This window comes from Odocoileus virginianus, chromosome 28, assembly GCF_023699985.2.
Source record: "Odocoileus virginianus isolate 20LAN1187 ecotype Illinois chromosome 28, Ovbor_1.2, whole genome shotgun sequence".
NCBI lineage: Eukaryota > Metazoa > Chordata > Mammalia > Artiodactyla > Cervidae > Odocoileus > Odocoileus virginianus.
In genome coordinates, this window is record NC_069701.1 from 28,995,629 (window position 1) to 29,009,413 (window position 13,785).

At 61.5% G+C, this 13,785-nt stretch overlaps 1 protein-coding gene across 3 annotated transcripts in view; it reads left to right on the plus strand.

Moving 5' to 3' along the window:
• Positions 1-13,785, plus strand: part of IGSF9B (immunoglobulin superfamily member 9B) — a 51,740-nt gene that overhangs the window by 21,029 nt on the left and 16,926 nt on the right. Inside the window, exons 11-19 of one of the 3 annotated variants that reach the window (XM_020878159.2) lie at positions 291-441; positions 1,145-1,268; positions 3,254-3,429; positions 4,382-4,608; positions 5,283-5,367; positions 7,454-7,615; positions 7,872-7,917; positions 8,476-10,125; positions 11,517-11,562. In XM_020878159.2, coding sequence (XP_020733818.1) covers positions 291-441; positions 1,145-1,268; positions 3,254-3,429; positions 4,382-4,608; positions 5,283-5,367; positions 7,454-7,615; positions 7,872-7,917; positions 8,476-10,125; positions 11,517-11,562 — 2,667 coding nt within the window. The remainder of the gene's footprint in view (positions 1-290; positions 442-1,144; positions 1,269-3,253; positions 3,430-4,381; positions 4,609-5,282; positions 5,368-7,453; positions 7,616-7,871; positions 7,918-8,475; positions 10,126-11,516; positions 11,563-13,785) is intronic. The other 2 variants (XM_020878155.2, XM_020878156.2) reach the window with 2 other exon arrangements.

A 13,785-nucleotide genomic window follows, 5' to 3' on the forward strand; every position in this document is an offset into this window, starting at 1 on the left:
CCCCTTCCCTGTCATCACTTGTAGAAAGGTACCCCTGGACTCCGGACTGCAAGAGCACCGTGGGGGTATGGCCGGGACCACTCTGTTCCCAAGGGGCAACAGGGAGGGTGACCCGGGGCAGTGAAGGGCTGTGGGGAGCACCATGGGGGCACGGCCGGGACTGCTCTGTTCCCAAGGGGCAGCGGAGTGCTGTGGGCTGAAGCCCAGTGCTGCCCCCCTTCTGGAGCCCTGAGTGTCGGTGGCTTCTCTTCTGCCCTGGCCGCCCGCTCCCGCCCCCATGTTTGGCCAAGGTAGGGAAGCCCAGCAGAAGCAAGCACAACACCCTGCCCAGCGGGAGCCTGCAGTTCCGCGCCCTGAGCAAGGAGGACCACGGGGAGTGGGAGTGCGTCGCCACCAACGTGGTCACCAGCATCACTGCCAGCACCCACCTGACCGTCATTGGTACGGACTGGGGGTTGGGTGGGGCCTGGCACAGGTGTCCCGTTTCCTGGGGCTCTTCCGCTGTCGGAGACATTGTCCCTAGGACCCCAGCCTGGACATTATGCCTGCCCCTCTGGGACAGACAGCCACTGTCGTAACAACAGCCTTTGGACATTTACCGCTGGCTTTAAGCTTGGTGCCTAGTGGTGCAAGGTGGAAGCTGGTATTTCCCCCAGGCTCGCTCACAGAGACCGAGGCCAGCCTAGGTGGGACACCTCTGCTGGCATCCCCACACTGAGTGGTGGGCCCTGGATTCAAACTTCTGCTGGAGATGTTGACGGCTGGCTGGACTGGGCTGCTCTCATGATGGTGTTTGGGTCTCAGGCCAGAGTCGTGTGGGGCAGGGCCTTTTGACTTTGCTGACTGCCATCAGGTGCACTTTGGTTCTCTGCAGACAAGCACAGTCCTGATGACCAGGGGCTGACTCCCCACCCCCAGCACGTATCCCTGATGTGCAGGCCGTTCTCCTCCTGGAAGAATCAGCCTCCCTGGCTGGACAGGTTTCTTCCTCCAGCCCCAGGGCCCTGGGCTGGACCCAGCTCTGCAGAGCTTCGTGGCCCCCACTGCCTCCCTGAGGCCACTGTGCTTGCAGGACACTCGGGGTCACAGCCCCAGTCACGCAGGTTCACTTCCCCCCTCCATGAGGTGTCTGCTTGGTCTCCAGGCACCAGCCCCCATGCCCCGGGCAGTGTCCGGGTCCAGGTCTCCATGACAACTGCCAATGTGTCCTGGGAGCCAGGCTACGACGGAGGATTTGAGCAGACATTCTCTGTTTGGTACGGACCTCTGTGAGTCACCCCTGCACGCCTCGCTCTCTGCTTACCCCTCCCCCATCTGTCCCCGGGGCTGGGGGGCAGGTTATGAGGAGGGTGTGGGTCTCCACTTGCTTGACCTTCCTCTGGACAGTGGGTATGTGCTGTCTGGTGGCGAGGCTTCTGTGGGCGGGGCGTCTGGGATGACGCCGGGGCCCGAATGGCCCACCACCCCGTGCTGAGTGTCCTCAGCTGATCTTGCAGCCCTTCCATGTCCTTGGCTTGCTCCTCTAGGTTTTCTTCTGTTCTCTGGAGTCTGGAAGAGACTCCTGATCTTGGGCATCCTAAGACAGCCCAGTTGCAAGCCTAGGATTAGCTTTATCCTGACCCTTCCCCCGTGGTTCCAGAGACCAGTGTGAAGTGGCGCTCACCTTCCTGCCCTCATCTGCACGTGTCCATTTCCTCTCTGGGACTGTGTGTCCATTGCCTTTGTACCTGGCTGTACATTCATTTGGTGAGATGCAGGGATTGGAGATCTTTGCCGAAACCTTGGGGTTGACCGGCATCTCAGTGATGTGTGAGTCAGGCTGAGAACAGGAGGGGTAGAAAAACTAGGAGGAGAGCCCTTGGTTGAGGTCCACACTCACCTAGGGTTTTCCTGAGCCCAGAGCTGGCCACCTGCCTCAGGGGCAACACTGTTGATTGGGGAGGGTGAGTGCTAACCTCCTCCTCTCCAGACCTGTCTCCTCAGGGTGCGTGTTGCCCCAGGCTCACCAGACCTAGAGAGGAGGAGACATAGTTGCGGGCTGTTAGAGACTCAGGCAGAGCCCTCCGTGGACTTCCAGCACAAGGGAGGTTGAGAGGGACCTGGCCTGTTTCCTAGACTCTGAATACCTGAGTTTTCTGAGTTCTGGATGCAAAGCAGACCCAGGTGGTGAGCTTGGGGGGGCTCAGAGTTGAAGCGAACCCCCTCCCACCCCCATGGGGCAGTCAGGGTACTGCCAGGGGGCTGTGTGGCCAGGGCAGGGCATGTGGCCACCTTCGGGAGGCCTGAGCAGAAGGTCTGGGCATGGACTGATCCCCTCGCTGCCTATGGCTCTGCTTTGCTGTGTCACCCTGCTTGCCTGCTGGGGTGCCGGGTGGGAGGGGCAGTCTCAAGCTAGGGGGCTCCTTCCCCCCTTTTCTCTGCCTGTCTGCAGCTCTCCCATCCTGACCTTTGATGCTGGCTTCTCTTTGCTGTGCTTTCTGCTGCCCTGGCTCTGCTTCCTGGGCAGAGGCAACTGTGAGCCGTCGGTGTGCAGGGACCCGGCCTCCTTGGGGGTCCTCGATCTGCACGGCCAGTCCAATGGGAGGCCATCCCCTCCCCATGGTGGCACTGGACAGTGTGCCTGGGCACCGGCTTCATGGCCAGTGGGGAGTGCGGCGGGCCGCAGAGCAGGGGTTGACCCTCTCCCCAGATTCCAGCATTCTGCACCCACAGTGACTTCTAACCCGGAAGGCTTTAGAATCCTGTCCCCGTTGTGGGGAAGCACTCTTTGTTTTTGTCCAGTGCCCAACTCCTCCTCAGTGACAGCAGCCTGCTTGAACAGAGCAAACCTGCTTTGACCATCCCAGAGCAGCCGGGCAGCTGGGCACCTGGCCCCCTCTCAGGTCCCACTGGTGCTCATCCCTGCTCTCCCACTTCAGCCCCTGCCTTGTTCGCAGTGTCCTCACTCTCAGGGCAGGGCCACTCTTAAGACTCTTGCCCAGGGCGAGGTTCTCTCAGAATGCAACTGGTAATTTGACCCGTTTCTTGAGCGTCAACAATGCCAAGGGTCCCCTTTCATAGATGAGGCACCAGCAGTGGCTAGGGACCTGGCCTCATGGGGACAGGGTCATAGCTGAGTGGCCGTGGCCTGTTTCTGACCTCAAACCTGGGGAGGCCGGGGTGCCCCCCACCTCCAGCACCTGCGTGCCCTCTCCTGTCTCCAGTGTAACCCACCCCGTCTTCTTGTCCCCAATCCTCTCTCCCTTTCGGGCAGGATGAAGCGGGCACAGTTTGGGCCCCATGACTGGCTGTCCCTGCCCGTGCCTCCGGGACCCAGCTGGCTGCTGGTGGAAGCCCTGGAGCCCGAGACAACGTACCAGTTCAGTGTCCTGGCCCAGAACAAACTGGGCACCAGCGCCTTCAGTGAGGTGGTCACTGTGAACACTTTAGGTGAGGCCGGGCCGGGGCGCTCCTGGAGGAGCTGGGCTGGAGCAGATGTTTCTTGCCTGCTATATGCAGGCACCTTGCTAAGTGCCTATACGACTCACTGATGTTGCAGCAGGGGTCTGTCCCATCATCCCTCGGGGTTGGTCTGGACCAGAGTGCCCCAGCTGAGCACTGTGGGCGCCGTGAGCCAGACTGATGAGTCTTCAGGTGGATGGAAGAGCTTTGGTTTCATCCTTCATGGCTGACCACCTGTTTCCATTTTCCTGTGGCTTCGTAAGGGGGTTGGGGGTCCTTCTCCTCCTGTTCTCTGCTGGTTCCTTCCTTTGGCCCCCAGCCTCATTTGGTGGCAAGCGTGGACCCATCTCTTCCTTCCTGACCCAGGGGCCCAGGAGGGGCCATGCCCTCCTGGCTGCTGTTGCATTTGTCCCCTCTCTGCGGCCAGCGAGGGCAGCTGTGACTGGGGAGCTCCACGCCAGCATTGCCTGGGGTCCTTTATTACCACCAAGGGGGCAGCTGTGGAGCGGGGCTTATCCTGCCCCAGAGCTGCCCCCCGTGGGGGCCAGCTTTCCACCTGGGCCAGAGGGAAGTGGATGGACAGGGCAGCGCTGAGGGAAGGTGTTCCTCCTCCTTCGGAAGGGAATCAAAGTATCTTTCTAAAGATACCCCGTTACTTCCCGTGGTTCCTGATGTTTTTCCTGTGAGGGACTTGATACTGTCCCTGTCCCTCGGTATTGTTGGACGTGCCCTAGAGACAGAATCAGGAAGCTCAGGTCCGCTGCCCGGCCTCCTTCCCTTGGATCAGGACGGCTCTTCATGCGACTCTGGTCCTTAAATTGACGCCTGTTCCCAGGGGATGTGACCCTCAGCGCCGTGGGGTCCCTGTGCTGCAGGCACGTGTGGGTAGAGGGGGTGCAGCAGCCTCAGCGACCCCCTCGTTATCCCCCCCGCCCTGCAGCATTCCCCGTCACAACTCCAGAACCCCTGGTGCTGGTTACCCCACCGAGGTGCCTCACAGCCAACCGGACCCAGCAGGGCGTGCTCCTGTCCTGGCTCCCACCTGCCAACCACAGCTTCCCCATCGACCGCTACGTCCTGGAGTTCCGCGTCGGAGAGCGCTGGGAGACGCTGGACGACGGCATTCCCGGCACCGACGGGGACTTCTTTGCCAGGGACCTGTCACAGGTGCGGAGCCTGGCGTTCGCTGGAAGTGACCCTGAATTGCTTCTAGAATCACTGGGAGTTCATCACTGTGATGAGCTTCTAGAATCACTGGAGGTGTTGGGGGGCTGGCTGCGGCTGCACTCCTGCTCTCCCAGGTCTGCTGCCAGGGTTTGGGGTCTTTGGGTTACGGCAGTCGAGGTCTACAAGTTCAGGACCAGCCCTGAGGGGTCTCCACATGCCAGCAAGTGCCAGGGAGCACAGGGCGGGCTGCAGTCCGATGTGGGCATCCCAGGGTGGGAGCCCTCCACCCCCCTCAGCAATTCTGAGCCCTTGGAGAACACGGTATTTTTTCCAAGCTGACTCCCCTTATACCTTGGCGTCTCTCTAGCTGGAGAGAGGCAGCCGCTTATTGCACATGTGCCTGCTCTCTCTCCTGTCTTCCCTTCTCCCTTCCCTGGATGCTCTAGAGCTGGGATTGGTCCCAAAAGCCCACATTGCCTCTCTTTCTAGCTCTGCTTTCAGTGACCTCACATGTATAGCTTGGAATCAATCACAGTCCGAGTATTTATCCCATGGAAATTGGCAGATACCCCAAGTTGCAGAGTTGGTTGCGGGGGGGGGGGAGGTCAGCTGGGAGGGGTACTGGTGGCTATCACAGTTGTGCGGCTGACGGGATATCACCCCTGGGGCTGTAGGACACGTGGTACGAGTTCCGGGTCCTGGCCGTCATGCAGGATCTGATCAGCGAGCCCAGCAACATTGCCGGCGTCTCCAGCACAGGTACTTGGGGTCGGGACAGCATCGGCGCGCCAGCTTGTGCGGGGAGAGGCTGAGCCGGAATAGAGGAGGGGGCACCAGCTGACTATTTGTGTCATGACCTTCAGGTGGGTAGGGTTTCTCCACTGGAAGAGCCAAATTCATGACCATTTCTCTGCGGTAGCCACAGAAGGAAATCCAGCTAACCTTCTCGTTAGAATAGTTAAAAAGAACTTCAGTCCTTTTGCTGTCAAAGTTCTGTTCCTCTGGTGTTACCCACTTGTGGGGTGACGTGGGGGGTGCGAATTGGAGCAAAGAGACAGAAACAGGTCAGCGGTGCTTACCGATGCCTCTTGGTAAGGCAGCTTCATAATTAGGGTGTTTCATTTGGAAAATTGCTGTTTGGTGTTGTTTTCCTCCGCTCCTTCCTCTCCCTAGATTTTTTTCAGGCTAAATAAAGCCAACTCCCTAGCACTGTCTCCATTTATCTTCCTTTCTCTTGGCCCTGGGCCCAATTCTACGCATGTTTCTCCAGTTACAGTTCCTGCCAACTAGCAGATCCCTCCCCCAGAAGTGGTTCCCTCGGTTTGGAAAGAGGCTTTTGCGTAGCGATCAAGCTGGGGCACACGTCCTTGGGCAGTGGTTGCGGGGCACCCCAGAGGCAGGGGGCAGGAGGGGGCCCGACAAGTTCATGCTTGGGATTCCTGGAGATGCTGGTGCGGTGGGGTGGGCAGGGAAGCGAGCCTTGTGGCGAACCTAACACACTTCTGTCTTGTGTGTTAGGCACTGTGGGGCTGGTTTCTTTTTTCTGTTTTTTTTTTTAATTGATTTAGTTTTGTTTTTGGCTGTGCCGGGTCTTTGTTGCTGCATGGGCTTTTTCTACTTGTGGCACGCCAGGGCTACTCTCTGTGGTGTGCGGGCTTCTCATTGCTGTAACTTCTCTTGTGGAGCATGGGCTCTAGGGCGTGCGGACTTCAGTAGTTGCGGCTCCTGGGCTCTCGAGCTCAGGCTCAGCAGCTGTGGTGCATGGCCTCAGTTGCTCTGTAGCCTGTGGAATCTTCCCTGACCAGGCATTGAACTTGTGTGCCCTGCACTGGCAGGCGGCTTCTTAACCACTGATCCCCTAGGAAGCCTGGTCTTGGTTTTTTTTTTCTCCTCGGAGGTGCCTGCTGTAGCCCAGCACACTTCTGTCTTGGAGTCCATCTGGGGGAGACAGCTGCAGCCCAGGCCGGGGTAGAGGAGTTGAGGGTTTGGGGGTGCCTCTTGTGAACTGTTCTGCTCAGTGACTTTATGTCTGGTTCCCAGTAGTTGCGAGAGTCCCTGGTGAATGTCCTCCAACTGCCTCAGCATTCCGTCTTTCAGCCTCCAGCTCGCAAAGGCTGAGCCCTCGTTTTCTACTCAGCACGATCTGGGTTGTTTTAATCCACGTCTTCATCAACATGGAGTGGGTTCTGGCCCAACGTATCAAAGATATGTGGGCTTCCCTTTGATGAGCCGGTGGGGTGGCACTTCCTAACGAGCTGTTGGGTGATGTGTGATCCTGGGGACCCATCCAATCCTGCTGTCTCTCACAAGCTCTGTGAATCTGGGCCCTTCTGCTAATAGAACAGGATGTTGTCTGATGGCCCTGTCCACGCCAGCACGTGTCTATGATGGCCAGGATGTGCTGACCCCCTGCAGGGGTTGCCCGCCTGCACTGTCATGGTAGAACGGGAGCCTGCATTCTGGAGTGACAGCCCCGCGCCGCTGCAGTCACCCTCTTGGGCCCTGGTCCTGTAGAGAGGCTGGCGGGAGTCCCGGTGGCCATGTGATATGTAGGCTCCCGCAGTGTCCGGTCATCCGGGCATGGCTTCTGGGTGGAGCGTGCTGCTTGGTGAGGGCACCTGGTGAGGCCATCAGGTAAGTGATGGCCTGGTCATCACCTGGTGAGGCTGCCCCACGGGGAGGAGATATAGGTGGTGACTCCTTGGCTCCCCGAATGCCCTTCCGCCTCTTCAGTGTTAGGGCAGAGCCTTAGACATGTGGATCCTGTGCAGGTGGAGAGGCACCTGGGGCCCTGGGGGAGGGAAGAGTCTCACCTGCGCTCCACCCCCCCACCCCCACCCCCCAGACATCTTCCCGCAGCCGGACCTGACTGACGAGGGGCTGGCTCGACCGGTACTGGCTGGCATTGTGGCCACCATCTGCTTCCTGGCCGCAGCCATCCTGTTCAGCACCCTGGCCGCCTGCTTCGTCAATAAGCAGCGCAAGCGGAAGCTCAAGCGCAAGAAAGGTGGGTGTTGCCTTGAAAACAGGGAAACCGGACCTTGTGGGCAGAGCTGCCAGCGGGACTTGCCTTGATGGTGGGAGAGGCGGCCGGGACCAGAATAAGGGTGGAGGCGGGCCTGGTGGGGGCGCAGCATCCTGGATGGAGCGGTGCCTGACACCTGGGTGCTCCTTCCCCACCGGGCTTTGCCCTGGGCCCTGCTGACATCTGGGGTGGGCTCTGGGGCATCAGCCTCAGCCAGCTCCGTCCTTTCTCCCTCCAGACCCTCCACTCTCCATCACACACTGCAGGAAGAGCCTGGAGTCTCCGTAAGTGGCCTCCCCAGGAGGAGAGGGCATGGCTGTCCGGGGTGGAGGGTGGAGGGCTTGCTCAGCCGTTTCACCATAATTGATCTGCATGGTGGTTTCAAGTTGTCTGCAATGACAGAGGGCGCAGTAGTGCAGACAACTCAAGAGAGCAGATGAACTGTTCCTCTTTGGCTTTAGAATGTATTTCTTTGATTTTTTTTCCCCCCCATTCTAACAGATGTATCTTCTTAATATGTTTTGGTTAAGTTAATAGTAAAAGGAGCTTGCATTTCTTGAGCAATCTAGGAGTCAAGTTGCATGTGTGACTAGAGAGAGGTGGCAAACAGTAGGAGCAGACGGAATAAGTGTAGGAACAGGATGTCCGTTTGAAAAATGGACAGCGCCCACCTAGATAGTTGAGAGCCAGCCAGAATATCTCATGCCAGAACACGTGGCCCTCCTGTGTTCTTCCTCCTCACTCTCACCCTCCCAAGTGATTCAGGCACTTGGCGGGAAGAACATAAAGAAGTCCTGTCCTCCGAGCCCCCCTCACGCCGCCTGCTCTCTCCCTGCCCCCAGCCTGTCCTCTGGCAAGGTCAGCCCTGAGAGCATCCGCACGCTCCGTGCCCCATCCGAGTCCTCCGATGACCAGGGCCAGCCGGCGGCCAAGAGGATGCTGAGCCCCTCGCGCGAGAAGGAGCTGTCCTTGTACAAGAAGACCAAGAGGGCCATCAGCAGCAAGAAGTACAGTGTGGCCAAGGCGGAGGCCGAGGCAGAGGCCACCACGCCCATCGAGCTCATCAGCAGGGGCCCGGACGGCCGCTTCGTGATGGACCCCTCTGAGGTGGAGCCCTCCGCCAAGGCTCGGCGCATCGAGGGCTTCCCCTTCGCTGAGGAGACTGACATGTACCCCGAGTTCCGCCAATCAGATGAGGAGAATGAGGACCCGCTGGTGCCCGCGTCCGTGGCCGCCCTCAAGTCCCAGCTGACCCCTTTGTCGTCCAGCCAGGAGTCCTACCTGCCACCACCAGCATACAGCCCTCGATTCCAGCCCCGTGGTCTGGAGGGCCCTGGCGGCCTGGAGAGCCGGCTGCAGGCCACCGGTCAAGCCCGGCCGCCGGCCCCCCGGCCCTTCCAGCACGGCCAGTGTTATGGGTACCTCAGCAGCAGTAGCCCGGGGGAGGTGGAGCCGCCTCCCTTCTACATGCCGGAGGTGGGCAGCCCCCTGAGCTCCGTCATGTCCTCGCCGCCCCTGCACGCCGAGGGGCCTTTTGGCCACCCCACCATCCCCGAGGAGAATGGAGAGAACGCTTCCAACAGCACACTGCCCTTGACTCAGACGCCCACGGGTGGGCGCTCCCCGGAGCCCTGGGGCCGGCCGGAGTTCCCCTTCGGGGGTCTGGAGACCCCGGCCATGATGTTCCCCCACCAGCTGCACCCTTGTGAAGTGGCCGAGAGCCTGCAGCCTGCGGCCGGCCTCCCACGAGGACTGCCGCCTGCCTCCCTGCAGGTGCCCGCGGCCTACCCAGGCATCCTGTCTTTGGAGGCACCCAAGGGCTGGGCCGGCAAATCGCCGGGCAGAGGCCCCGCCCCAGTGCCCCCCACCGCCAAGTGGCAGGACAGGCCTGTGCAGCCTCTCGTGAGCCAAGGGCAGCTGAGACACACCAGCCAAGGCATGGGCATACCTGTGCTGCCTTACCCCGAGCCGGCCGAGCCGGGGGCGCATGGCGGCCCTAGCGCGCTGGGCCTGGACACCCGGTGGTACGAGCCCCAGCCCCGGCCCCGGCCCAGCCCCCGGCAGGCCAGGCGCACTGAGCCCAGTTTACATCAAGTGGTGCTACAGCCCTCCCGGCTCTCGCCTCTGACCCAAAGCCCCATCGGCTCCCGCACCGGCTCCCCTGAGCTGGCCGCGCGGGCCCGGCCCCGCCCCGGCCTTCTGCAGCAGGCCGAGATGTCAGAGATCACGCTGCAGCCGCCGGCCGCCGTCAGCTTCTCACGAAAGTCCACGCCGTCCACGGGCTCCCCATCCCAGAGCAGCCGCAGCGGCAGCCCCAGCTTCCGGCCCACCGTGGGCTTCACCACTCTGGCCACAGCCTACCCCTCCCCTCCGCCAGGCCCCACGGGGCCTGCGGACAGCTTGGATGTGTTTGGACAGACGCCTTCCCCTCGAAGGTTGGGGGAGGAGCTGCTCAGACCGGAGGCCCCCCCTCCACCCTTACCGAGTTCAGGGTGAGTGTGAGCTGGTCTCTCATGCCCACCGCACCTGATCATCTTCCGCCCCTTCCCCCCCACCTCCCACCCCCGCCCCTCCATCCACCGAATGACAGGGCTTGTCTGGACATGCTGCAGATCCTTCAGGAGAGGAGTGCTGGTCTTGGCATCGCCAGGGTGTGGTCACTGGGGTGGGGGTGCGGCTTACCTGCCCAGGTACCTGGCCAGGAGCATGAGGGGTCTTCTCCACCCTGCCCAGAGCTCGCAGGAGACCCCCGCCCGGGGGGGCAGCCAGGGAGAGGACACGGATGGGGGAGGGTATGTGTGTCCCTTGAGTGGTCACCCAGTGCTTCCCAGGGAGCCTGACTTTGGGTGGTTCCAGAGTTTGCCCGGAGACCTCGTGTCCAGCCTCCTTTTCTTCCTTGACCCCTCCTCCTTGGAAGCAGGACCCTGGGGCCTGGCTTCCCTGGGCCCCCAGGCTCTTGTCCCCAACTTCCTGCCCTCTGCTGCCTAGTGAGCGCCGCACCACTCCCTGCCCCCTGCTACACAACCCACCACCACACACTCCAGCATCTCTAGAGGCTGTGTCCTCCTGGAGGCTGAAAGCAACATCTCAGGCCTGTGAACCCTGAGCCCGAGCCACACACCCCACCCCAACCTGTGTGCCTCGCAGGAAGCTGCAGACATACAGACAAACAAGCCCCTGCGATCAGCCGGCCTGGGGGAGCCCACTGTAAACGGTAGCAGCTGGTGTGCCAGGTACCAGTGAGCCTGGACGCCCGCCCGTGCTCTTTCTCTCGGGTCCTTCTCCCACCCTCCTCCTTCCTTCTCCCCGAGTCCGTCCTTCTCTGTCTGTCTCTCTTCCTCCTTCTTCTTTGGGTTGGCCCGATTTGCTGAGATGAGCCTGCACCGTCTGTAGACCCCACATCTCCTGCCCCCGCCCCCTCTGGTTCCGTCCTTTGGTCTTCTTCTTTGGTGTGGCCGCCTGTGCCGGGGAACAGAGTCCAGAGCAGAGGCTGGCCTGGTGGTAGGCAGACGGGAGGTGGTCGAGAGGAGGAAGCCCGGCGCCCTGCCCCCTTCACTCCCCCCTCTGGTACCTGGAAGCACAAGCCTCACCGCCCACCCCTCGGCTCCGGTGGGGGAGGAGGCTCGGGAGGTGGAGGAGAGCCGTGCGCTGTCTGCAGGAGATGCTGGGGGCCGTGCCCTGCCGTCTGCGCTTTGTGCAGCCCTCATCTGCTTCGTCCCATCGTGCCGTCTGGGTCTCTGTCTCTCTCCTTCCTGCCCCTCACCCCATTCTCTGGCCTCGCTTGTCGGTTCTCTGATCCCCGTGCTCCTCCCCTCCCCTCTGGGTGTGCGTGGGTGGTCCCGGCGCCCGTGTTGATAACCGCTTTGTTTCTGATTGATCTCAGCTATCTGGGCAGTGTTGTCGAGACAAGCCTCTCTTCAGCTCAATAGGTAAGGGAGCTCCGGCTGGGCGGGCGGTGGGGGGCGAACCGGCGGACGGGCTTCGGCAGGGCCATCGCTTCCTCTACGGGGGAATCCAAACCATAGCCCCTTGGTCCTCTGTGGGGCGGCAGCCTCTGCTCCGATCCCCTGCGGCTTCCTGGGCTCCCCATATCATGCTGTTGCCACAGCCCGCCGGGCCACCGCCTAGCTGCAGCTTCCGAGCCCCGCCCAGAGCCCCCCTGGTTTTTGCATCCAGACACCCGCATCCTGCTGTCCAGAGCTTCCCACAGAAGCCCTGGCGCCTGCATGCACCCGAGGGCCTAGAATGCCTAGAGCGCTTTGCATCTCTGCACTTGGGAAACCTGTCTGGGCCCTGGGGTATCTGTGAGCACCTGCTCTCTTCTGCCCAGTTTTCCCAACAGCCTCCAGCACAGAGGCCCCCTTCTTCCCTGGCCCCTTGATCTGCCCTGTTCCCTCCCTGTCCTCTGGGGATCCTATTGATAACCAGTCTCCCCGTAGCTTGGGGCTGGGCTGTGGCCTGCTCCTTTGCTCACCAGCTGGGTCTTTCTCTGGTTCAGGCCCCTCATCGTCCTGTGAGGGCCCTGGGCAGCGAAGGTCACCACTCCTGAGCCCTCACGGCAGCCTGTTCTTGGCCGTTGCAGGACTGAGGTGCAGACCTCGCCTGGAGGCTCGCTGCTCTCAAGACCTGTGCAGCAGCCACTCCTGCCCTCTCTGGGCCGCAGCTCTGGGGGCTTTTGGGAGGAGCCCCCTAGAGGAGAGAACTGGCCCCGGGCAGGGGCTGGCAAGAAGCTGACCAAACACCACTTTCCTCCCTCTGCTCCCCTGTGGGTGCCTCCTCTTCTAGGTGGCGGTCTCAGCAACTTGACAGCAGAAGGGTACCGAGTCTCTTAAAGAGGCTTCTGTGGTCCCCTTAACCCCATCACTCTCATGGTGGCTAAGAAGATGCTGCTTTTTGCCATGGATGCTTTTGGGGACTAGCCAGTGCGGGCACCAGGCACTCAGACAGGAGCGGAGCCTCCCCCCGGGTACTTCTGGCTTCCAGGAGGAAGCCTCGTCTCCTCCCCACCTGGAGATAGCAGGGGGCGAGGGAGGCAGAGGGGGCTGCCTGTCCTCGAGTCATGAGAGTGGCCTCCCATAAACCAGAGCCTATTTGCCAGCTCCTCATGATCTGCAGCTGGGAAGGTGTCTGCAGCCAGAGGTCCAGGTCTTGGGAAGCTGGCTGGTGCCACGCTCTGGGAGCCCAGGGACAGCAGTTTTGAGCAGCCAGCTAAGTGACAGTGACAGGCTGGCCCTCCACCTTCCCTCTCTCCTCCCTGACTCCAGTTTGACCCCCCGAGGAGTTGATGACTCCAGGCCCAGTGCTCCCCCTTCATTCTTGAAAAGTGCCTGGGCCCTGTTCTCCTCCCTGGTGTCCCAGATCTGGTGGCTGAGTGTCCCCTCACTGTTGTGACAAGCCCAGAATCCAGGGGTGTGACGCGGGAGCTGGGTTTCTGCCTGGCCTGGCTGGCTCCTTGGCCTCGGGAAACAGGCCGTCACCGCGCTGCCTGTCAGGAGCTCGGACAGAGGCCGGGGGGGCCCCCGCAGGCGCCGGGCTCCCCCATGGACGCTGCCGTCTTGCCCCCTTTGCATGTGTCCCTCTGGGTCTGTTGGAGAAGGTGTGACTCGTCTCGTCTGCGTGCGTTCTTGCTCTGTCCCCCCTCCCTGCTGCCAGCCCACAGCCGCCCCGGGCCGCTCCTCCTCTCCTTTTCCTCCTCCTCCAGCTCCCTTCTCGGAACGGGGAGTGGCGGGTGGTTTCTGGGAGGACTCGGCCTGTCAGTGGCTGGGGCTCTTAGCTCCCTGTCTGAACACTAGCAGCCGCCCGGGCCTCCCATCCTCTCGGGTCCCCTTTCCTGTTCATGCTGACCGTGGCCTCCATGAGGCAGGCATGCCGGAGTGTGTTGGGGACCCTTGTACTGGGTGAACCCAGGGAAGGCGGCCCCGTTGGTAAAAGCCTGGCCTGAGTCGGGAGGCCACACACTTGGCCCACTGGAGGGGCCGTCGGTGGGCGGGAGGGCGCCCCTCAGTAGAGCCCTGGTGGCTGTGCGGTCATGGAAGGTGGGTGCACCCACGTCCTGGCCACCCTGTGGATGAGAGTGCGTTTGCTCGGTCTCCTCCCCAGCGCCCTAGACAGAAGGCAGAGTGTGCACTCCGGAGAGGAAGGCTGCACTCTTT